General features: G+C 54.3%; 1 protein-coding gene across 1 annotated transcript in view; it reads left to right on the top strand.

Annotated features, from left to right (window-relative positions):
• CFAP46 (cilia and flagella associated protein 46) overlaps positions 1-24358 on the top strand; it is an 89262-nt gene that overhangs the window by 43548 nt on the left and 21356 nt on the right. The window contains exons 25-40 of the mRNA XM_028481955.2: positions 569-707; positions 1114-1297; positions 3996-4155; positions 4987-5192; positions 6048-6233; positions 6842-6991; positions 11903-12051; positions 12971-13069; positions 13711-13843; positions 14567-14713; positions 16638-16838; positions 16939-17045; positions 18156-18332; positions 18995-19130; positions 22741-22929; positions 23658-23846. Of these exons, the coding sequence (XP_028337756.2) occupies positions 569-707; positions 1114-1297; positions 3996-4155; positions 4987-5192; positions 6048-6233; positions 6842-6991; positions 11903-12051; positions 12971-13069; positions 13711-13843; positions 14567-14713; positions 16638-16838; positions 16939-17045; positions 18156-18332; positions 18995-19130; positions 22741-22929; positions 23658-23846 (2552 nt within the window). The remainder of the gene's footprint in view (positions 1-568; positions 708-1113; positions 1298-3995; positions 4156-4986; positions 5193-6047; positions 6234-6841; positions 6992-11902; positions 12052-12970; positions 13070-13710; positions 13844-14566; positions 14714-16637; positions 16839-16938; positions 17046-18155; positions 18333-18994; positions 19131-22740; positions 22930-23657; positions 23847-24358) is intronic.

Here is a 24358-nt window from a genome sequence, read left to right as displayed (position 1 = left end):
CGCGAGCGGCCTGGGCGAGGGAGGTGGGGAGAGGCTTCTTCTTTCCCGACGCTCCCATTGTTTATTTTTAAAATTACGGAAGAGTAACGGGAGTTTCCAAAAGAGAAAGGGCTTGGAGGACGGCAGGGCCTGAGAAAGCCTGGCGGGGTGGGGGGGAGGGGCAGCCGGGGGCACCTGGTGCAGGTGAGGCAGGTGGGGGAGGGAGGACGGCAGCGCAGGTGTCGCCCAGCAGGAGCCCCTGAGCCTTTGGTCCCAGAAGGACTGATGTGTTTCCCACGATCAGGGGTCATTCCCGCTACTCGAGGCCCGGCCCTGGAAGGGCAGCTCTGCATGTGGCTAACGGACGCAGATGACGAGGTCATGTGGCTGGATCTCCACGCCGTCCCACCTGCTGCCCAGCTCTGCGGCAGGAGGCCCGGGGTGTCCCAGACAGGCGGCCGTGTCCCGAGTGCTCCCTGGGGGACTCCCGGTCCTGTGGGCCTCCAGCTGCTAGCAGCCCCATTCCCAGACCCCCCGACCGGCGCCCCCGCGTTCCCAGGCCCCTCCTGAGCCCCCTCTCCCACCGCAGGGGCCGAGGATGACCTGACGCTGAGGGCCGCGCTCTACGGCCTGCTCTGCCACAGCCACGCCGACCAGGACGACTGGGAGGGCTGCCTCAAGGTGCTGGATGAGGCCCTGCAGGTGCTGCCGCGGACGGCGCACCGCCTGTGAGTGCCTGAGGCCCCCCAGGGCGCCTCCCCCACCCCGTGCCTCCCCCCACCGGGTGCCTCCCACCCTGGGGTTCCTCCCCCGCTGGGGTGCCTCCCCCTGCAGTCCCCCAACAGGGTGGCTCCCTCCTCAGCCCCCGACTCTCCCCTTTCCCCTGGTGACTTGATTTCCCTACCAAGAAGTCAACACAAGAAGGGAGGGGATTTAAGCCCAACACACACAAATGATAAATGAAAAAAACAAAACACAGCACAACACAAGACCCCCAAGATACTCGGGTTTCATTTTGTTTTCTCTTTGTAAGTAGGAACATGCACAGCACAAATACTTTAGTTTGTGTGCATTCTATATAGTTACGATTTTTTACCATTCAAGCATTGATTTCTCTCTTTTACTTTTCTTCAGCTTGATTTTCAAACATATGGTCATCGTGAAGGCTAGACTCGGCCAGAACTTTATGATGGAAATTCAGAAATTCAAAGGCCAGAGTGAGGAGTATCTGGCACACATGTGGCAGCGCCTGGCCCTCAACTCCAGGAGTGTCCCCGGGGCGCTGAGCTGCTACCACCACGCCATCCAGGCCCTGCAGGTCTGGCTCTGACTGACCGCGTGTCTGCGGAGGAAGCCCCCGGGGGCGGGGGGGGGTGCGGTGCAGAGTGAAGCCCGGCCCCTCGGGAGGCCCGGAAGGAAGAGGGGGGCAGCGGAACACGAGCCGGGCCGGCAGACGGACCCTGTCCTCCCACGTGAGGGACGCGGTCCTTGTGAGGCTGCGTGGGGAGGGCAGGGGGCGGGCCGCGGGGCTCTGCAGCCTCTGGGGTTTCGGGGTCTTGGGGACAGCCCCTGCCCCCGAGAAGCCATGACACATGTTCCTCTCGACGCGCTTGGAGATTTGGGGGAGGGCGGGCACCTTGATTTGATGCAGAGCTTGTGGGACTTGCCTCGGGGCAAAGAAGGCCCCTTGATGGTGGGACTGAAGCCGCCCCAAAGATGTGCCCTGCGGCAGGCACCTGACAGGCTTCTCTGTTGAGCAGAATGTTTCCCCTTCATGGAGCAGATCCCACCGAGGTTTTCAGAGCGCTCCAGGGTCGGGGTGTCTCCCGGGAAGGGGTCCAAATACAGGCTCCATAGCTGGCCGTGTGGTCATCACCCAGCGGTCAAGCAGAGGCCTGGGTCCACTCCAAGTGGCCGTGGGTGCCCCTGCGTCTCGCGCCTGGAGCCCAGGCCAGGGTTCCTGGGGCCAGGCAGCCGTGCCGGGGGAGCAGGCGGTGCCATGGCCGAGCCGAGCTGCCGGAACCCTCTGCACAGACTCCGTGGAAAGGCTCTCTGCCCCTTCCTTCCTTCGTTTCTTTTTTCTTAGGGGTACAAGGTGCTTTATAGTAAATTCACAGGGTTATGCAGCCATCATCACAATCAATTTTAGAACATGTCACCAGCCCCCCAAAACCCAGGTCCGTGGGCACTATGTCCCTCCCCGCACCCCCGCCAGCCCCAGTGAGCCAGCGTTACACGGATGGAACCAGACGGGGTGGGCCCTCTGCGTCCGGCTGCCCTCCCTGGACGTCACGTCCAAGCTCCGCCTGTTGAAGTGCACATCAGGGCTTCGCTGCTGGTGGTTGAATAATCTTCCATCGGGTGGGTGGGTGGATGTTGCGCCGATGGGCCTCGGCGTTGCTTCCACTCATGAGCTCTCGTGACGGGGCTGCCGTAGACATCCGTGTGCAAGTGTTTGCACGGACGCGTTACAGCTGTTCTCTTGGGCACATACCTGGGAGTGAACTACCAGGTCATGTGATGACTCTCTTTAACTATTTGAATCGTGGTTTGACTTGCGTTTCCCTAGTAACTAATGTAGTAACTAGTAGCATTTTTTTCATGTGCTGATTGGCCATTTGTACATCTTCTTTGGAGAAATGTCTATTCAAATCCTTTGCCCTTTTTTTGAAAAAATTTGGTTTCTTGTCTGTTTATTGCTGAGTTGTAGGAATTCTTTATGTGTTTTGGATACAAGTCCCTTATCAGATATATGATTTGTACATATTTTCTCTCATTCTGTGGGTTGTCTTTTCTCGTATTCTTGATGATGTCATTTGTAGCACAGAAGTTTATAATCTTGATGAAGTCCAACTTACCTATTTCTTCTTCTGCTTCTTACGCTTATGGCATCGTAGCTGAGAAACCAAAGTGTAATCCAAGGTCACGAAGATTTCTACGTTTTCTTCCTAGAGTTTCATAGTTTTAGCTCTTACATTTAAGTCTTTGATCCCTCTTGAGTTCAGCCTTGTGTTTGGTGCGAGGTAGGGGTCCTGCTCCTTTCCTCAGCGTGTGGCTGCCTGGGTTTCCCAGCACCGTTGTTGAAACGATGACCATTCTCTCTTCCGCCGCCCCCGTCCCCGTCATCTCTCTTGCACAGCTCTTGTCAAAGCCACCCGTGACCACATGGTCACGGTCATTCTGAGGCCCCATCTGACCCCTCCTCTGCACTCATGGTCATCTGTCTCCGGGCTTCCAGGCCCCCCACCTCTCAGGGCCGCTCCTCCTTCCCTTCTGCCCGCCTGCTAATGAGGGGGGAGGACCCCACTCGGGGCTGGGGTGCCCCGTCCACGCCCCTCCCTCCCTGGCGACGTCAAGCAGCGTCCTGGGGAGAGTCCACCCTGACCTTGTGTGTCCCACCGCCACCTTCCCCTTCCCTCACCTCCTGCACCTCCGGCCGCACATCCTCCTCCTCCTGGCGTGTGAGGTGTGGGGTGTGGGGCCTGGGGCCCGGCAAGCGGAAGGCAGGCTGGCTCTGCTCTCGGGGGGGCGGGGGGGGCAGCTTCCTCCCTTCGTGCAGGGATGATTGATGAGCGATATTGGGTCTGACTCGGGCTGCACACTGCACGGTGCAGCATCTTCCCTGCCCTCCGAGCCCTGTGAGCCACAGAACCGTCCATACCTCCAGGTGCCGGAGGAGACCCGGGGCTGATGGCGGAGCGCCGGCAGAGAGCCCCTCAGGCCGGCGTTGCCCCGGAGGCGGGAGGGACACGCGGGGCCTGCGAGGGGTCCGGCGGGCAGGCGGCGGGGCGTCCGCAGGGAGCAGAGGCCGGGGACACTCGCCTGGCTTTGGTCTTGCTATGCCCGCTGCACATGGGGGGTCTTGCTGAGCCTGGTGGTCTCGTGGTGGTAGAGACGGGTGAGAAGGAGCCCCTCTGTTTCTGAAAGGCGGAGGAACACGACACCTGCAGTGTGGTTCTCGGGCTGCTGAGTGGCAGGCGTGTGTCTTTCCCGCCCTTCTCTGTTTCATCCCAAAGAAGCCAGAGAGCAAGTGGCAGAAGGTTGACTGCATCATGGAGTTCAGCGAGTGGCTGTACCGCAGGCAGTTTCCTCTTGCCGATGCCACCTTCCACCTGAAGTGGGCCATCGGCATCCTGCTGAGGATGCAGCCCGACAGCGGCTCCCCGGAGCCGGCAGGTGCGGGGGCCGCAGGCGCGCGGCGCGGGGGCTGGGGGAGGGCCGCCCGCCGCGAGGGGCTCCTGGGCTCCGCTGTCCCTGCGGCGCCCCCACCAGGCCAGCTCCCTGTGGGCTTGGCGAGGGCAGGGCCCCGCCTCTCCAGGGCTGGTCCTCCCCCTCCATCAGAGCACATCCAGCAGGAAGGCCCAGCCCAGGGCTGATAGGGAGGTGGTGGGAGCGGCAGCCAGATGGACGGAGGGAGGGCCGGCAGCCGCCCAGCAGCCCCTCTGCTCCCCTCTCTGGGTCCGGCGTGAGAGCTGTCACCGAAAGGCGGGACAAAGCTCCAGGAGGATGGGTGCTCCGGGCAGCAGAGGGGCCTCGGAACAGCGGGCCGACTTCCCCGGCACCGAGGCGGCCTCTCCTGGGCCTGCAGAATTCAGGGGCCCAGGAGAGGGGCCGCCTCCTGTCTGCACGTGCTGGAGGCTCGAGGACACGTCCACTCGACGTCCAGCCCTGTCTGGGTGCCGCCAGACGCCCAGCTCAGAGCAGCTAGGGTGAAGCACGGTGGGGAGGAGGCTGCAAGTAGACCCCAGAGCCCAGGCCCCCACCCCAGCCTGGTGGGGCGTCTCCTCACAGCCCCGACGGTGGCCGCAGCATCCCTGCCGGTGGGCCTGTCGTCTCCGCTGGGGGACCCCTGGGAGGCCCGTCCCTGAGGGTGGCCTTGGTCCCTGTGAGGGCGGCGCCCCCCCTCTGGAAGAGTCTCAACCCTGGGCCAGGTGACAGGGGCCTCTGGGGACCAGGTGGGCGCAGGGGGAGGGCAGGGAGGACACCCAGCGGCACCCTGTCTTCCAGAAGAGCAGGTGTCCACTCCGGCGGCCCCGGAGGGCCCGGGGGCTGAGGGCTCGGGGCCCCCCTCCTTGGAGAAGCTTCGGAATGTACGGCAGCTTGAGACGCTGGCCCGCGCCTACACGCTGCTGGCCCTGGTGGTGACCCCAAGCGCCGCCTGCCACCAGGACTACTGCCTCATGGCCTACACCTTTCTCCGCCGCATCTGGCAGGTGAGGCCCCGGAAACCTACACTTACACAGGTCCTGTGTCTCTGCCAGGACAGCGTCCCCCTCCCCTCCTTCCCAGCAGCACCCTCCCTGCTTTGGGGACTCAGGGGAGGAGGGAGGGCCTCACTGCTCCCTACGAAGTGGCCCCTCCTCTCCAAGACTCACCCCAGCGCCTTTGCCCAACCACCCGCAGAACCCTGTCTTTCCACCGCGCTGCCACTAGGCTTCCAGAACCTTCTCTATGCCCCCTCCGCACGGCCTCCGAGCTGCCCTCCTTCCCATCACCTCTTTACGGGGCCCCCGGGGCAGCTCCTGGTCGACTCTTGTTCTCAAGGACCTCCCGCCGTCAGTGCCCGCCCAGTGGGACAGTGTCGGCAGGACAGGCCTTTCTTCTGGGGGCAGGTTTGCACCCTGCCCCCGGCCATGTGTTGGGGACAACAGGGCCATTGCCCTTTGGCAGCAGGAAGGACTGGGAAGGCTGTCCTGGGTCTTAAAGGTGCCCCAGGCCACTACCACCCACCATCCACCACGCAGCGACTCTCTGCGATTCTTTGAGAACCGCTAAAAGTCACTTGAGTGTGTTCTTCATTAGAGACGTTAATTCATTTTATGGGGCTGACAAGGTCTTCTTAAGGGTCAGCTGTGCGTCCCCGCAGGCCCAGAGTCCTGAAGGAAGCCCCCCGAGTGCAGAGGAGGGCGGCCGCGTGTCCACCCACCAAGGGGCACTGCCGTCACCTCTGTGCCGGGTGGCTCATGGCCTGGCCACTTCCCCCCAACCTGCCCTCATACCTGAGTGCATGGGAGGAGGGGGACCCGCTTCTGTTATCAGTGTTGCAAATTCGGATTTTCTTTTCCCAGGTTTCTTTATTAACAGCAGGAAAATCAATTTCAGAGAGTAGAATTCTAGCAGCAGCGAGTTCACATTCGTTGTTGCTTCAAAAGGAGAAGGAGAAAAGCAAAGACAGAGAAAAAGACAAGGACAGAGACAAGGACAAGGGCAGAGAGAAAGACAAGGACAAGGACAAGGACAGGGACTCGAAGCAGGTGACCGTGCCCTCCCGGGTGGCCAGGCTCTGCCCCAGCCGCCCTCGAGGCTCCTGGTCCCAGAGGCTGGACAGCAGAGGGCAGGGCCGTCCCGGCTGCTCCGCCCGGTTCCCCCGCCCCGGGAAGCGGAGCCAGTGGTTCTGGTCCCCCGGCCGGGTGTTAGGAGGTGACACGGGGAGGGTCTGGCTTCTCCCTGCGGTCTGTCGTCTGCGTCCCAGAGCGGGTCCCCTCTGCCCAGGAGCACCTGGCCCCGGCCGTGCGGGCGGGACAGCGCCTGCTCTCCACCCGCCGGGGGCCCGTGCGGCACGTCACCTGGTCGCCGGAGGAACTGCGCGTCTCCGGGGCTGTGCTCGCGGCGGCGCCCCGCCCGGCCGTCCTGCCTCACTGTCCCCACTGGGGACGCCCCCGCCCCCCTCCCCGATCACTGTGCTCTCCAGGAAGTGCAGACACGTGTGGGTCCGGCGTGGCTCGCCGTCGGGCTGGCAGCCCAGGGAGGGCGCCACGCACGTCCCCAGAGGCGCTGCCGACCGGTCCTTTCCCGCGGGGCCACCTGGGTGTCTGCTTCGAGCTCCACCCCCTAAAGCAGAGCCTGGCTTCCTGCTTTGCAGTTTCAAAGCCCCACTCCTGGCAAACGCCTTGAAGACGTACCAGCAAGCATAGAAGAGTGGGCTTCCTACGCTTGCCCCGAAGAAGCCATGTCAGTATTTAAACGGGATCAGAGCAACTTTGCCGTCAACCGGTCAACTCTCCAGAAGCCGGTGAGTGGCCCTGAAGATGCCGTCCCAGGCCTGTGTCCGTGTCCTGCCTCCTGGCTTGTTGTCACAGCTGACGCTTTCCGGTGTGAAGTGGGACCAGAGAGGGTTGCACAGAAACAGGGCTGTGCTCGGGGGGTTGTGAAGAAGGGCCTCCTGCGCGTAAGCCCCCAGACCCTCCCACAGGCCCGGCCCCGGCCCCTCCCGCCCACCGAGCACCTGCAGCTCCCGGGGGCCTTTTCCGCACGCGTTCCCCGCATGGGTCACACTCCGGAGCGTGAAATTCAGCCGTGCCTGGGAGTGCCCCACGGCTGCCGTGACAGGCCACCGCAAGCCGGGTGCTTAAAGCAGCAGGAAGGTTTTTCCTCACAGTTCTGGAGGCCACAGGTTCAAAGTCAGTATCCCTGGGCGAAGTCAAGATGTCGGCGGGGCCACATTCCCTCTGGAGGCCCCAGGGGAGGGTCCTTCCTGCCTCTTCCAGCTCCTGGGGGCTCCTGGGCTTGTGGCCGCGTCACCCCCCCCGCCCCCGCCTCCGTCGTCACGTGGCTTCTCCGCTGTGTCTGTGTCTCATCTCCCACATACGGGGGCCCGTACGATGACATGTATACCGGGGCCCGCCTGTATCATCCAGGGCAACCTCCCCAGCTCGGCACCCTTACCTTGATCACACCTGCACGCGGGTTCCAGGGGTAGCGCCGGGCAACTTCAGGGGCTGTTTTTCAGCCCCGCACCTGCCTGGTTTCTGTGCTTGTGGAAATAGAGACTCTCGGCCTCTAATCGCCCATGGCTGGCTTCTCTCTGGAGCGCGACGTCCGCGGGAATCCTCCGCGCTGCTTCGCGTGTCTGGTTGTGTTCACATCGTTGGTGTCGAGTATTCCGTCTGGTGACTCGACCACGGCCTGTCTGTCCTTCAGCCACGGAAGGCACGGGGCTGTTTCCAGCATGCCTGTTACAGATGTCTCAGGGCCCACGTGCCCACGTGTCTGGAGGGCACACCCAGCAGCGGGGTTTCTGGGTCACGGAGCACGTGTATCTCCAACTACAGCATGTTGACAGACTGCCTTGGGCAGTGGTCGTGCCAGTGAGGCCCGCCTTCTCACCTGGCCGTCTGGGGGGCGTGGGCCTCTCGCTGGGCTCAGCCGGACACTCCCTGACTGCGGTGAGGCCGGACGCCGCTCAGCACCTTTTGGCCACTTGAATGTCCTCTTTGGTGGCCTGCCTGTGCAATCGGTCGCCCACATTTTATTAAGCCTTCTGTCTTTTCCTTGTTGAATTGAAGGAGTTCCTTATCTGTCTTGGAAAAAACACTTGGACAGTTTATGACAGCAGGTCACCCTCCACTCTGTGCCTTGACTGTCTTGAGGTCTTCTCGTGAATATAGATTCCAAGTTGTAGTGTACTAAAAAGTATTAATCTTTCCCTTTATGACTAGTGCCTTGTTGTGTCCTGTTTAAAAAAATGTTTTCCTTCCCAAAGGTCATGAAAATGTTCTCTTATGATATTTTCCCAAAAGCTTTATACGTCTACATGTCAGATTTAGAGCCACTTGAAATTGGTTCATGTGTGTGCTGTGAGGTGAAGGATCCGGTTTTGAGCTCTCCGATCTGGATATCTGAATGTTCTAACACCACTTATTGAAAAATCGTTTGCCTGGCTTCTTTGCCATGCTTGTCATGAATCAGGCGTCCACACCTGCAGCAACACCTCACTGTCTGAGCTACTGAGGTTGGTCACCTTGACTGCTTGGGAGAGAACATCTCCTGACCTCGTTATTCGGGAAGGTCTTGGATGTCCTTTCCATTGTCCATGCGTTTCCATGTGTCTTTTAGAGTCAGCTTGTTGGCTTCCATTGGAAACCCTGGTGGAGTTTTGGCTGTGATTGCATTGAATCTCGAGATCAGTTTTAGGTTTGGGGGAGAACCGACATCTTTGCCACATTGAATGTTCCAATCGGTGAGCATGCTCTAGTCCTCTGCTGACGTAGGTCTTCTGTGACTTCTCTTGGTAATGGATTTGAGTTTTATGCGTGGAGGTTACACACATTAGATTTATTTCTATGTACTTGACGTTTGTGCTGCTGTTATAAACATACCTTTTTTGTTTCATTTTGTTAAACTCCAGACGAAATCTAGAAATACAATTGTTTTCATCTTGACCTTGCAGCCATCAGTTTAGTTAACTTCTAGATAAGTTTGGTAATCGATCTGTAGATTCTTTTGATTTTATGTGTATACACAGAGTCTGCATTTCATCCGCAGACGTTTTTCCTCATTTCCGATCATTACACTTTTGATCTCCTTATTCCACTGGCTGCCACCAACACAGTGCTGAACAGAGATGGTGATACCTCCTTATCTTGCTCCCTGTCTTAACAGGGGGGTTTCAACATTTCACTCAGTGCCATCGATGTTTGCCGTAGGTGCTTATAGGTATTCTTTATCGATTAAGGAAGTTCCTTTGTTTCTATTTGCTAAGAGTTTTAATCACAAATGGCTATAGATTTTTATCAAATATTTTTCTCCATCTATCAAATAATGTTTTTTTCTCTTTCCTTATTTTAATTACGTTGATTTTTTTCCCTAATGGTTATCAGAATAATGTCAACTTGGTTGAGATGTATTATTCATTTCATTTATCATCAGATTCAACTGGCTAGTATTTTGTTTGGGGTGTTTGCCTCTATGTTCATGAGGAAGTTGGTGTTTAATTTTCCTTTCGTACTACACGCTTGTGACGAAGCAGTAAAAGCTGCGCTGACTCTGAACTGTTTTCTGCTCCCAGCACTTCTGAGCACGACAGCCAGTTCTCCGCTCCCCGTGGACACCAGCTGGGTGACCCCCCCCGCATTTAACTCAGTTCTGGCACTACGTGCCAGGGTCAGTGCAGGCCCCACAGGGTCAGGGCTCCGTCCCTCGAGGCCGCCCCCACCAGGCGCCGGTCACAAGTGTCGGGTCCCCAGGCCACTGCACTCCATCCAGTGTGGCCATGAATCGGGTTCCCGCGACCCCCTCCTCAGGTTCGATATTTGCCACGACGGCTCCCAGACTCAGGAAAACACTTGACTTAACTAGATCGCTGGTCTGTTACAGAGGATGTTGTAAAGGATGCAGATGAACAGCCCGATGAGGAGGTCCATGGGGCAGGTGTGGAAGGGTCCCGAGCACAGGAGAGTCTGTCCCCGTGGAGCTGGGGTGTGCCGGGCACCACCCTCCTGGCAGGTGGACACGTTCACCAGCCCAGAAGCTCTCCAAACCCCTTCCTGCAGGGTTTTCATGCAGGTTCCGGGACAGGGCACGGCTGATCGGCTCGCGAGCCGTTGGGAATTAACTCAGCCTCCAGCCCCTCCCTCCCCCCAGATATGGGGACGGGGCTGAGGGTTTCACTCTCCCGTCACGTGGTTGGTTCCTCCGGCCGCCAGCCCCCATCCCGAAGCTGTGTACGGATGGCCAGGAGTCACCTTGCGAGTGTAAACTCAGGTGTGGGTGAAAGGGGCTTGTGAGCCACAAAATCCCAAGGGTTTTAGGAGCTCAGTGCCAGGAACCAAGAACAAAGACCAGAGGTATGTGTCTTATTATATCACAATATCACACTGACCTTTTAGTCAATTGGAAAGTGTTCCCTATTTTAACTCTTCTTGGGAAGAATTTGTATAAGATTAGCTGTTATTGGGCTTCCCTGGTGGCGCAGTGGTTGCGCGTCCGCCTTCCGATGCAGGAGAACTGGGTTCGCGCCCCGGTCTGGGAGGATCCCACATGCCGCGGAGCGGCTGGGCCCGTGAGCCATGGCCACTGAGCCTGCGCGTCCGGAGCCTGTGGGAAGAATTTGTAAAAGATTAGCTGTTATTTCTTCCTTAAATGTTTGGAAGAATTCCCTGGTGAAGACTTCTGGGCCTAGATCTATTTGAGAAGATTTTAAAATATGGATCCAATTTACTTAATGGTTACAGAACGCTTCAGATTTTATATTTCTTTTGTAATGTTGGTGGGTTGTGTTTTTCTAGGATGTTTCCAGTTAATATAAAATTTTAAATTTATTGGCATAATGTGGTTCTTAATATCCTATTATTATCTTTTAGTGTCTGTAGAAGCTATAAATATTTCTGTGTCTCCCCCCACTCTCTTTCTTGAGCGGCCTCACCAGGAATGATCCATCATTAGTCTCTCAAAAAACCACACGCTTTCCAGGCCACCCAAATACCACTGGGCTGGGATGTAACCCCTGACAGGGCTGTTTTACTTCATTGCCCTTCAGCCTCAGGTGCGGGCTTTGGGGACCCAGTCGGGGCATTAGCCTTCAGTGGGCCCTCAACTCCACCTGCAAAGGAAAAGTCAGAGGTGCTGTTCAGGCTCTCAGCTGCCTCTGCTGTCAGCAGACATCCCAGGACACATGTATCCCAATATGCCAGGTTCACATCTCTCAATTCACATCTTCCATGTCTCGGCCCAGTCATTTTTGCCTGCATTGTTCACTCTTCAGTGCTTTTAAGCAGATTTTTAAAATAGCTCATCCAACTTCTCTAATTTTCTACTGAAGAATAATTGTTTTATCAAACCTAGTCTGACATTATAAGAAGTATTCATTCGTCTCTGTCTATATGAAATTTGAAAGCAACTGTATGTGTATATAAAGAAATGAAACAAAGACATTAATTTGAATGAAAGCAGATGGATTTTTCTTGTGAGCATCTTTATACTTGGGTGCTGAAGATTCCAGGAAATTGCACACAACAAGCTGAAAGCCATTAACTGAAGGAAAGGAGGCAGAGAGCACATCACTCCTTCCCCCAGCAGACACTAGTTCGGCACCCCTGTGCGCGTGGCACCGTGTGGACAGAGTCCCTGCAGGGAAGACCCTGTGAGCTGGGGGCCCACCCTTCCCCCATCTTTGACCTTACATGTTTGCTGTGTATTGATGTAGACGTACAGTTTATACTATCTGGACCACCTGGTCGAGGCCCTGCAGAAGATGTTCCTTCATGAGCTCACCATCCCGGTCCTGCAGTTGGGGGTACTCATTGCAGCCTCCGTGGTCGAGAGCAAGAGCCTCAAGGACCTCTACCACCTCCGGTTGGTACACCTGCTTTATTTTCAGGGGAGCTGGGAGACATTTAAGTGGCTAAAGTGAATATTTCCCAAAGCAATATAAAACCAAATAAGATTTTTAAATATTAATTCTGTAGTTGACTATTTATATAAATAATAAAGTCCCTAAGATTTGTAAAGCCAAATAAATCAGAATAGTTAAACATAAAAATAGTATTTTTAGTTTTAAAATTTCTACCTGGTTCTTAAGAGAATACGATTATTCCAAGGAAATACACACTGAAGTAGAATAAGTAGAAAAAAGGAGCATTGTGTCTTCAACTTACTCTCAAATAGTTCAGGAAAACATTTTATATATATACATTTTATATAAAATTTATGTGTAAATAATTTTTAATTATTTCCTGAACTATATATGAAAGTTTATGTATAGTTCAGGAAATAATTTTTATATATACAATTTTTATATTTTTATATAAAATTTTAATAGATTTTTACATATATAAAATTGAGAGAGAGAGAGAGAAAGAGAGAACCTGGGCGGGGAAGGATGTAGTAATTCTTTGTAGTGTTTGTGTGACTTTTCTGGAAACTTGAAATCATTTCACAATACAACTGTTTTACACCAGAATCAAAGCAGAGCTCGTTTGCTTACAGTTGTAACGGATCAGAGCCCCACCCACTGTGCCTTGTCGTGACCTCGAAAGATGACCCTGAGACTGTAAATGTGTATGGAGTAAAATATATGATGAGTGTAGAAATGTGCTCTACCTGAAATTTGATGGAGCCATCTGTTATTTTTCCCTAGTAATCTGGCTTAGCTTTACAAATTACAGAAAATATCCTCAGATTATCCATTCCTTTTCCCGTTTACCAACTTGTAGCAAGTTGGCTGAGCCCAGGGCAGCCCGACTCAGGGCTGATGCCCCTCTCGCCCCCCCAGACTTGCCCTGGTTTGTTCTGATTTGAAGTTGAGGGAAGCAGCCGCTTTCCACGAGGAGGTGGTCGGGCACACCTACATCTGCGAAGTGGAGCAGGCGAGGTAAGCCCGCTGAGGCCGCGGAGCTCCCCCCGCTGTGGTGCTGCTTGGGCACCCGGCCCTGCTCTCGGCCGCGCCTCCTCGGGCCGCAGGCCCCGTCTCCCACCGCGGCTGGGCCGCACGGGCAGTGCATTCCTCACTTGCCCTCCCGTGTGGGGGCATCTCCCGGGCTGGGGCTGCGTGAGGGAGGGACACGGAGCACCGAGCGTGTGCGGGGGTCCAGGTGGAGCGGGAGGGGTGAAGGAGGTGGCATCCTGAGGGCACACAGGGAAGGAGGGTCCCACAAGAAGCAGAGCTGGGCAGGGGCCTCTGCGGGCTGCCTTTCCAGATGGGGTGGAGTTCTGGCCTGGGCGTAAGTTTGAGATTCGTGTTAAACATCCAGGTCGGGATGTCAGATGAGTAGCTGGATGCATGAGCCTGGAGTCTGGAAGAGAGAATGGGCTAGGAGTGGAAATTTGGGAGTCATATATGCTGCTAAGCCATGGGAATTAAAAAAAAAATCTTTGTAAACACGTGAGTGAATAGCGGCTTCTTGTAGCTCTTTTCATTTGTCTTTCTTTGATTACTACTGAAATTGAACATTTTCAGGTGTCTCTGGCCATTGTATTTCTTCTTTGGCATAATGCCTGTTTTACTTATATTAGCTGCAGAAAAGAAATTGCCTTGAAAAAGGAGAAAAATAAGGAACCGCTATTAGAAGAAAGTCTGCCAACACTGAGCGAGGCCCCCACTCCAGCCCAGCAAGCAGAGATGAAGCCCCTCGTAGCAAAGGATAAGGTAGCCTCGCTCTGCAGAAGCACCTTGGTTCCTAGCCCAGTGGGGCCAGTGACAGGCCCCGCTCCAGCCAGTAAGCTCGGACTTGTCTTAACTGCCTGCTGCCTCCAAATCCTGGTGCCGAGTTCCCTGGGAAATCCAGGGACCGATGGGATGTGTCCCCTCCCTGCGGGCCCTGGAAGTCCCCGGGGAAGACGGGACTGCAGGGCCTGAGCTGCAGTTCAGAGAGGACGGGCTGGGAGCAGCGGGTGCCCCCCCAAGGGAGAGCTACCGCTCCAACCAGAAGGGGGAAAGGGCGAGGCCCTCGCAGCCAGAGCGGCCAGAGTTCTGAGCACCCAACGGCCTGCCCCCGACCCCGTCCGGTGGTGGGCTCGCCTCATACGGGCTTTTGCCCGTAAAGGAAATAACCATCTCCATTGCCATGCTCCAAGGTCATGGGCACTTGTTACCATGGGAGTACCACACCTGGGACTCCCTTCGTGCTGGGAGATGGCCGGGACCCAGAGTGCGCAGAGTACTCCTGCAGGACAGGCCAGGCGAGCCACCTGCACCCGGAACTGCTTGGTGGGCCTGGTGGGTGAGGAGAGACAGACTTCCTGGGGGACAGCCCGGCCACGGGCACCGGCGTGGGGGCTGGGCTCGGCAGGTGCGGGGCCGGTGGGGAACATCGCTTGACAGCACGGGCCCTGCACCCACGCAGCACCCGCGGGCCTGCATGTCTTACAGACTTTAAAGATAAACGGAGAGACCGGCAGGGGCCTGGATGGAATGTCCTTCCCGCTGTTGTGGACCCTCAAGGCTGAAGTCCTGCTGGAGATGGAACTGTACCAGCCTGCGCGGCTGCTCCTGTCAGAGGCGTACCTGGCCTTCCAGGTGAGGCCACACCTGCCCGGCCCACTGCACCTGTGGGGCCTCTTCCCCCGAGAAGCAGCCCCCCAACTCCACACCCCCGATGAGACACTTCTCTCTGGGATGCTGGGACCTGTCTGTGCTGAAGCCTGTTCTAGAGCACCCGTCCAACTCCCATGTGCAGATCCAGCTCTGGCGGAGGTCTGTCCTTCACGTCCTTTGTCTGCTCCTCTGGTTTCTCGAGCTCCTTCATCAGAGTGTGTTCTAGCCTCCGTTTCTCATAACCGCTGCCTCTTTTTCCTCCTGGGCTGGGGTCCCCTTCTGTTTCTGAGCTGGCCTCTCGATGTGCGTGTGCACGGGCGCCCCGGAGAGGCGGAGGGCTTCGGTTGTGTTCTGAGAGGCAGATAGATGGCGCCCCAGGGCCGCAACCCGCTTGGTGGTTTTGTTCCCGCTCCTCGGTGTGGGCCTTGCAGGTGTCTGTGGCCTCTCCGGGGTCTCACTGGAAGCCTGGGGTTCGCCCGGCCCGCTCAGAAAGGCCTGGATGCTCAGATCTCAGCTCAGCCCCTCAGGCCCCTGCTACTGTCTGCTGGGTTTCTTGAGCCTGCTCTGCCCGTGAGCACAGGTCTTTGGACCCTCCCCCCGGCCCCCGCCCCCTCCAGTGCCAACTTCTGGAAGCCCCAGGCTCCCGCCTCCTCCCCCAGCTCAGCTGTGGCTTTCTTTTTTTTTTTTTTTCGGTACGCAGGCCTCTCACTGCTGTGGCCTCTCCCGTTGCGGAGCACAGGCTCCGGACGCGCAGGCTCAGCGGCCACGGCTCACGGGCCCAGCCGCTCCGCGGCATGTGGGATCTTCCCGGACCGGGGCACGAACCCGTGTCCCCTGCATCGGCAGGCGGACTCTCAACCGCTGCGCCACCAGGGAAGCCCTCAGCTATGGCTTTCTTCCTGGGCTCTGTCCCCCATGAGGACGGATGCCCTCGGGAAAAACCCAGGACAGAGCGGAGCCACCCGTGTGTGCGCCCCTCCCTCCCCAGAGGTGGTAGCTCAGCTGCAGGGTCAGCGGCTTCCAGGGCCTCAGACGGGTGCTTCTGTCTCCGGGCGGGTTCAGAATTGTTCCCTGGGAGGGTGGGGAAAGTTACAGAACCAGACAGTCTGGCACTTTCTTTGTAGAAGAACTCCAGAGAGAGAAGCATCCCTAATAAAGGTATAAAACATTCACAGCCTTGGGAGGTTCAGCTCTCTCTTAGGCAGGGGGACAGGTGTGTGCAGACCAGACTCAAGAGGGAGGGTGGCCTGGGAAGGGACCGAGAAGGCCGTGCGGCTGCTGAAGGGAAGCGGCCAGGGTGGGCCCTGGGGGGATGCAGAGAAGCACAGGCACGGAAGGGCTCCCAGGGTCCAGGAATGGGGACCCAGAGGGTGGACAGGTGGCCGAAGGAGGTGGGCGGCTGTGAGCCGACACCCACATGCCACAGGCGCCGCAGTCCCGTCTCCTGGCCTGTGCCCGTGCATCCGTGACCCTCCCTGTCAGCCTCCCCCAGGCCCACGAAAGAGTCATCCACACGCTGCCCTCACCTCCACCTGGCCGCCACCCGACCCTCCTGCTGCCAGGAGCGGGCTTTCCAGGGCTGTCAGTGCTTTCCAGAGTCAGGGGAGTAGGTTTTAACACATACACAGGCATCAAGCCCAGCCCCTGTGCCCTCACACTGCAGGCATGTCGCCAGACAAGAGCTCAGGCAGTGCGTGCAGAGGCCTGGTGCCACAGCTGCCGTCTCTCTGTCTCTGTCTCTCTCTGTCTCTGTCTCTCTGCCTCTCTGTCTCTCTATCTCTCTGTCTCTGTCTATCTCTCTTTCTCTGTCTCTCTCTGTCTCTCTATCTCTCTGTCTCTGTCTCTCTCTCGCTCACTCTCCCCCCCGCCACTCCCTGTCCTATCTCAACACGCACCTCTTTTTTAGGAGCTCGACGATCCTTGTGCAGAATCGAAATGCCTGCACCTGTTGGCACGGTTGGCAAACAAGGAAAAGAAGTACGGGCAAGCTAGGAAGATGATCGAGAGGGCCCAGCACCTGGGGGGCAGTGAGCAGTTCTGGTACGATTCCACCCTGACCCTGGCGGACACGCTCCTGTCCACCGAGAACGAGAGAGGAGAGGCAGTGGTGAGGGGCCGGCCGCGTGCCCGCCCGGCGGCGCAGCCTGCGGGGTGTGGGGTGGGGGAGGACAGCGGGGGCCGCCGTGACCCTGCTGGGCCTGCCTCAGGTCTGCCAGCTGTTCCAGAAGCTCATAGATACCTTCAACGTTCTTAAGAAGGAGAGACCGAACCGAATGCCCATATTGGAATTCATGACCACAGACCTAGAAGCCAGGTAATTTTTTGTAAGAGAAAATGTTAATCAACATGAAAATAGTGGTTTACTTTTTTCCATCTATTAATTTTTAAGCCAAATTTCAAGCCTACGAAGTTCAGAGGCTCACAGGACAAGGCCCTGTGCCCACAGCCTCCGCCCGCATCCCTTCCTGGCAGCAAGCATTTCTCTCGGGATGGGGCGGGTGGCCTTGTTTGTCCGGTGGATTCTCAGCTCCCCCGGAAGTGGCTCCGTCTCCGGGAAGCCTCTAAGGCTGGGGCAGGCCCGGCCCCTCCTCTCCCCGCGTTGCCAGGTGGTCAGACGTCCTCCTGGGGTCTGTTGGTCTGTCTGCTCCTCTGCTCGCCAGTTTTCCGGGCCACATGTCAGGTCCACAGAGACAGCACCAGGGCCTCTGCAGCGGCCTGGGAGGCGGGAGGCCGCAGGAGAGAGACCCACCCCAAGTAGGATCGTTAGCTTTCAAATCAGCAGCTTTTCTTCGAGCCATCCTCCTGGTCGTTTATCTTCTCCTAGAAAGTGGTTTCCTCGCGGTTTTAGCACGGACATTCATGGGTGCCTTTCTCGTAACTGTGCAAAGTCTCGAGGTCTGTCTCCTAAGTTGGATTTGCAGATTCCAACTGAATCTGCCTTCTCAGAGCAGCTTCTGCTTTACTGACCAAAGAATTGTGGATTTTGCCTGATTTTGGTTTTCTGTATTCTCTCTTGGTCTTTGCTGAGTTCTTCCTGTCCTGGGAGAGGGCTTGTTCTGTCATGGCTGTTCTGTCTCCCCTCTGGGATGGGTTCCTTGGCCGCCGGGCTCTGTCTCTCCCCCTAGCAGAGGCACCTCTGACGCCCCCTGCAGCAGCCTGCAGGTGTGACCTGTGAACAGATTCCATTTCCAGTGGGTTTTCTTTTCTGCCCCTGAGTGTTTTAAGAGATGGGTGGGTGGGGAGTTGTTACTTTCTAATTTTATGGCATTGTGACCGAAGAACGTGGCTTGTAGGATTTCTGGTGTCAAGAAACGCTGGGGAAGTTGCTTCTCCCTGCGCCCAGACGGAAGCTAGAGGTGGGCGGTGGCCGTGACCACGAGTCTCAGGGAAGCACGCGCCTCCCCGCCCCGCCCCGCCCCCGCAGGTGTGTGAGCCTCCAGATCAAAGCCATCCAGGAGCCGGTGGACTGTGAACCCATCCCGAACTCGTTTCTGCTGATGGAAATGGATGATCGCTTGTTGGAAATTGAGGACAAGTTTACCAGCATTGGCCACAAGGAGCAGTGTGTGGACATCAAGCTGGAGCGCGCCCAAATGAAGAGGTGGGTGGGCCCACGCCCCCCTCCCCGCCTTTCCGCTGCGCTTCCCTGCTTCCCCCACGCGCCCAGCTTTCCTCCCGGGCCAGCCCCCGCTCGGCCGCCAGCAGGGCCTCCCCCGGCTGCCAACCCTCCCACGTGACCCTCCCCTCTCCCCGCACCCCGCCCAGGGCGCCCCCGCGGTCGGGGCCACGCAAGCGTCCAAGACACAGCAAGCAAACCAAGGGCAGGGTATTACAAACAGCCTTTATGCGGGAAAAGCAACCTGACACCTGTGAAACCTAACCTAACACAGTATTATCATAGAAGCAGTATATGTAGAACTTTAAAAAATGCAAAAAAACACAGACAGGAAAATTAGATGATTAAACCAGCACAACTAATATTGTGGCATTGCTTCACCTGATGTATCAAGCACCGATTTAATTATTTATAAACATAGTGTCATACTGTCCTTACTGCATTACTCCAGATCTCTCCTTTTTTTTTTTTTTTCTGAGATATATTGAGAATATCTTTCCAGGTAAAACATCTAATTATAAAATTTAAAGTACTAATAAAATATACATCATAATTACAAGAAAATTACATGCTACACATTTTGTTAGTACTGACGACGTAACGCTTTGACATTTTTGTTCTAAATTCCACTCTTCTGTCCGATAAAGGTTATCTGCCCAAAATGAGAAAGATGAAGAACGGAAAATTGCATGTTACTTGGAAGCATACGACCTGGTCCAGAGAGCTGCTGCCGAAGAGGAAGAACTATTTCACCGTATTCAGGGCTTACTGTCCCTTCAGGGTGTAAGTGTGTTATGTGATTTTTACCTCAATTTTAAAAAGCCTAGAAAGCTATGGAGGAAATGCCCAAATGTTTGGAAAGTAAGTAGCATACATCAAAATAACTATGGGCCAGAGAAGAAATCAAAAGGGAAATTATTTTGAACTGTAGTGCTGCAGGGGGCGCATATCAAAATGTTTAAGATATCTCTAATGCAATACTTATGGGAAATTTTGTGGCACTAAACACCTGTATGAGAAGAGAAAAAGATCCCAAATCAATGATCTCACCCTCTGCAATGTGAAAGGAGAAAAAGAGCAAATCAAACTCAAAATAAGTAGAAGAAAGGAAATTGAAGATCACAGTACAAATCAATGAAATAGAAAACATAAAAATTAAAAAGAAAATCAATAAAGCCAAAAGCTGTTTCTTTAAGAAGATCTGTAAAGTGATAAACTTGTAGCCAGACTGATCAAAAAAAAAAAAAAAGAGAGAGAGAGAGAGGACATAAATAAGCAATATCAGAAATAAGAGCTGTGGGCTTCCCTGGTGGCGCAGTGGTTGAGAGTCCACCTGCCGATGATCACCATAGACTCTACACATATTAAAAAGATAATAAGGGAATATCATGAACAACTCTATGCCAATATATTTGACAACTTAGATGAAATGGATGGAAAAATTTCTTGGAAGACACAAACTACCAAAGCTCACTCAAAAAGAAACAGATAACTGAATAGCCTTCTATCTATGAAATAAATTGAATTTGTAGTTAAAAGATTTTCCACAAAGAAAATGTCAGACTCATATGGCTTTACTGGTGAATCCCACCAAACATTTAGGGAAAAATAATACCAATTCTGCACAGACTCTTTGAGAAAATTGAAAAGGAGGGAATACATCCCAACTCTTCTATGAGGCTGATACCAAAACAACGTAAAGATATTTTAAAAAAACAAACCTACAGGCCATTATTCTTCATGAATATAGATGGAAAAAATTTAAACAGAATTTAGAAAATTAAGTCCAACAATGTATAAAAAGGATTATATACCAAGTTGAGGTTATCCCAGGACTTGTTTAACATTCAAAAATCAGTCAATTTGGTTCACCATATATTTTTTTTAGAATTTTCTTTTTTTAAAAAAAAATTAATTTATTTATTTATTTTTGCTGTGTTGGGTCTTCGTTTCTGTGCGAGGGCTTTCTCTAGTTGCGGTGAGTGGGGGCCACTCTTCATCGCGGTGCGCGGGCCTCTCACTGTCGTAGCCTCTCTTGTTGCGGAGCACAAGCTTCAGACGCGCAGGCTCAGTAGTTGTGGCCCACGGGCCTAGTTGCTCCGCGGCATGTGGGATCTTCCCAGACCAGGGCCTGAACCCGTGTCCCCTGCATTGGCAGGCAGACACTCAACCACTGCGCCACCAGGGAAGCCCTCACCATATATTTTTTAAAATTAAAAATAAATTATCATCTTAATAGATGCAGGAAAAGCATTTGGCAAGATCCAACATCCATTTCTGATTTAAAAAAAAACTCTTAGCAAACTATTAATAGAAGGGATCTTCCTCAATCTGATAAAGGGCATCTATGAAAAGAACTAGAGCTCACATGTTGAAAGATTGAATGCTTTCCCCTTAGGTGAGCAATAAGACAGCAATGTGTCCTCCACCACTTTTATGCAGAATTTTATTAGAGTTCTAGCCAATTCAACAAAGCAAGAAAAAGAAATTAAAAGCGTCCAGACTGGAAAGGAAGAAGTGAAACTGTCTTTGTTCACAGCTAACATGGTCATCTGTATAGAAAATCCTGTGCAATCTACAAAATAATAAAGCTATTAGTACTAAGGAATGAGCTTAGTAAGGTTGCAGGATACAAGAACAATATACAAATATTAATTGTATATTTCCATATACTAGGAATGATCAATTGGATATTAAAAATTTTTAAACAACACCATTTATGACAGCATAAATATGAAATTTGACAAACAAGTGAAAACTCGTACCCTGAGAACTACAAAACATTGCTGAGAAAATTAAACAATACCTAGATAAATGGAAAGATATATCAAGTGCATGGCTCAGAAAACTTGACGTTATTAGATGTCAGTTTCCCCCTAAATTATCTGCAATCCTGATCAAGATACTGCAGGGTTTGTTGTTTTTTTTTTTTTTTTTTTTTTAGAAATTGACAAAGTGATTTTTAAATTTATATGGAATTTCAAAAGACCTAACATAGCCAACACAACTTTGAAAAAGAAGAACAAAGTCGGAGGACTAACACTACCTGATTTTAAGACTTACTATAAAGCTACAGGAATTGAGACAGTGTGGTTTTAGTGTTAAAAATACACAAACATCAGTGGAACGTAATAGAGAATCCAGAAATAGATACACGCACATAGACAGAAAACTGACTTTCAGCAAAGGTGGAGAGAGTTCAGTGAACAAAGTCCCATCGTTAGAACAGTGGTGCTGGAGCAACTGGACGTCTGCATCCAAAAAATAAACTTCAATTCTTACCTCACAGCATATGTAAAAATTAACTCAAAATGGATCATAGGCCTAAATGTAAGAGCTAAAACTATCAAACTTCTAGAACAAAACAGGAAAATACCTTTGCGGCCTTAGGTTTAGCAAAGATTTCTTATGTATGACACCAAAAGCATGATCCATCAAACAATAAATTTATAAATTGGACTCTGCTCTTCAAAAGACACTATTAAGAGAATGAAAAGACAAGTCGATGACTGGGAGAAAATGTTTGCAAATCATTTATCTGACAAAGGTCTTGTCTCCAGAGTATAGAAAGAACTTTCAAAACTTAGTAAGACATAAACAACCCAATAAAAACAGACCAAACATTTGAACAGACATTTCTCCAAAGAAAATATGTGGATGGTAGATAATCAGGTGAAAAGGTGGCCAACGTTATTAGCGAGTCAGGGAAACGCCGATTATAACCACAGTGAAAAACCACCGCCCACCTGTTAACATGGTTACAACTTGAAGGACCGACCACACTGAATATTAGCAACAACCTGAGGAACTGGGACTCTCCTACGCTGCCCATAGGGACACAACGTGTGCAGCCACCTTGCAAAATGGCTTGGCAGTTTCCTGAAGAGGTAAGCACAGGCCCGCCGTCGGCCCCGGCCATCCCGCGCCTAGCTGCTTACCCAAGAGACAGGAAAGCACGTGTTCACGCACAGACGTGTGCGTGAACGCTCACAGCAGTGGTATTTGTAACCGCCCCAGACTGCGAGTGGGTAAACACACTGGCGCATCGACACGACAGAACGCTGCTCAGCTGTACGAAGGGATTCACATACAGGCAACAACGTGGATGGACCCTAACATAACCACGCTGAGGGAAGCACGCCAGGCAGAGAGTACATGCTATACGATTCCATTTATGTAAAATCCGAGAAAGTGCAAGCTAACTTGTAGACCCAGAAAGTAGCCACATGTTTGCCTAAGAAGGAGGAGGTTGAGGAGGAGGTGGCAGGGGGTTTGGGGGCGAGGGCGCAGCCGTCATCTTCATGGGTCAGAACGCGCGCCTGTCGGGGCTGACTGGCTGGAGGCTGAGCCTTGGCGGGAGCGGCCGTGGCGTGACTGCCCGCGCGCGTCTCAGTTACAGAACGTCAGCACCCCTCTGATGAGGAGGCTGGCGCACCTCAAGCTCAGCCTCGTGGAGGTGTGTCTGGACACGCTCCAGCTCACGTGGGAGGAGACCCTGGAGCGGCGGCTGGCTCGGGGCTCCGTGGACAAGCTGCTGGCCGACTACCTGCGGAGCCCCAGTGACTACACTTCTGTCGGCCTGGTAACCGTCCACGGACACTCACTGGGCCCCCGGGGCTCCCCACCAACGGGGGCTGTCATGCTGTGGTGGGGTCTCCACCTCCGTGTGCCTGGCGTGCAGACCAGCCAGTGGGAGGCCAGGAGGCCAAGTTTCACGGGCCTCCCCCTGAGGTCTCTGACCAGAGTGGGTTCCCTGCCCCGGTAGCTCCCGGCAGCTCCCGGCAGCCCCCGGCAGCTCGGTGGGCCTCAGAAAGGCCCCGTCGAATTGGTTAATGAAAGCGGGGTCGTACTTGCGGGGAGGCCCCCTGTGCACAGACGGCTTCCCTTCCCAAGGCGCGAGTTTGCTCTGACGATTATGTCGTCACAGTAAGGCGTCCATAAAGGTCAACTGCAGTCTATTAAGAAAATAAGTTACGTCAGCAAAATATTTGTTTTAGGGAAACATGTCCCGGCATTTTAGACCTTGTCTTAGATTTCATGAAGTATAAATCAAATTAATTTGATGTAACTCTAAATGGATCAAATTAGTCCTCAAATGGAACTGCATACAAACTCATGTCCTTGTCAGTCAGCCTCAAATTAAGGTTCTATCAGCAGACTTGAGACCCTCCCAACACCTGAGCCTTGGAGACCCTCACCACAATGCATGGGGTGTTAGAGGGTGGGTCCCGGTGGGGAGGGGCAGGGCGGTGGGCCTGTTGCGTTTCCGGGGCAGGGGCGGGGTAACTGAGGCGGTCTGTGTCCCCGAAGAAGTGGTTCACCCTGAAGCGGACCCTGGCGCACACCGTGCTGGCCCAGCTGGGGAGCCTACAGCCACTGTGCGCCGGCTGCGTGGAGCTCCGCGCCCAGCTCCTGGGTCTGGCCGGGAAGGCCCTGCACCTGCTGGCCGTGCGCGCAGACCCCCTGCGTCCCGCCTACTACTGGGAGGAGAGCCTCTTGGTAAGTGCTTCTGCTTCTGGCTGGTTCACAAACCCACCACCTACGCTTAAAAAACAGAAACAAGATATTTAGAGCTCACCTGACCTCAGTAAGAACTGAGGTAGCAGACAGGTCTCGAATCATATCCGCATCAAGGAGGGCGCTGTGGGCTATGGAAGGAAGGAAAGGGCAGCAGCAGCCCTGCCCAGGGCCCGCAGGGAAGGACAGAGACAGGGACTTCGGGGACAGGCCCGAGGAGGGGCGGCCGCCCTTTGCAAAGAACGGGTGGGAGAGGAAGGGCAGGCACACGGCTGGTCCTGGTCCGAGGGCAGGACGGACCCATCCCACCCCACCCCAAATGTGGGTGTCCCTGGTGTCTCCCTCACCCTGGCAGCTCTGCACCGGGGCGTCTGGCCTGCACCTGAACGCTGGGCCTGCATGCATCCTATAGCACAGTGGGGGGCCCCCCAACCTCGCCCCCTCCCCCGCCCCCTCATTCCTTCCCCACCCCCTCATTCCCCTTCCCCGCCCCC

The sequence above is a fragment of the Physeter macrocephalus genome, chromosome 20 (genome assembly GCF_002837175.3).
Source record: "Physeter macrocephalus isolate SW-GA chromosome 20, ASM283717v5, whole genome shotgun sequence".
Lineage (NCBI taxonomy): Eukaryota > Metazoa > Chordata > Mammalia > Artiodactyla > Physeteridae > Physeter > Physeter macrocephalus.
The sequence above is the reverse complement of the archived record's forward strand: the minus strand, read 5'-3'. Positions and strand labels throughout refer to the sequence as shown.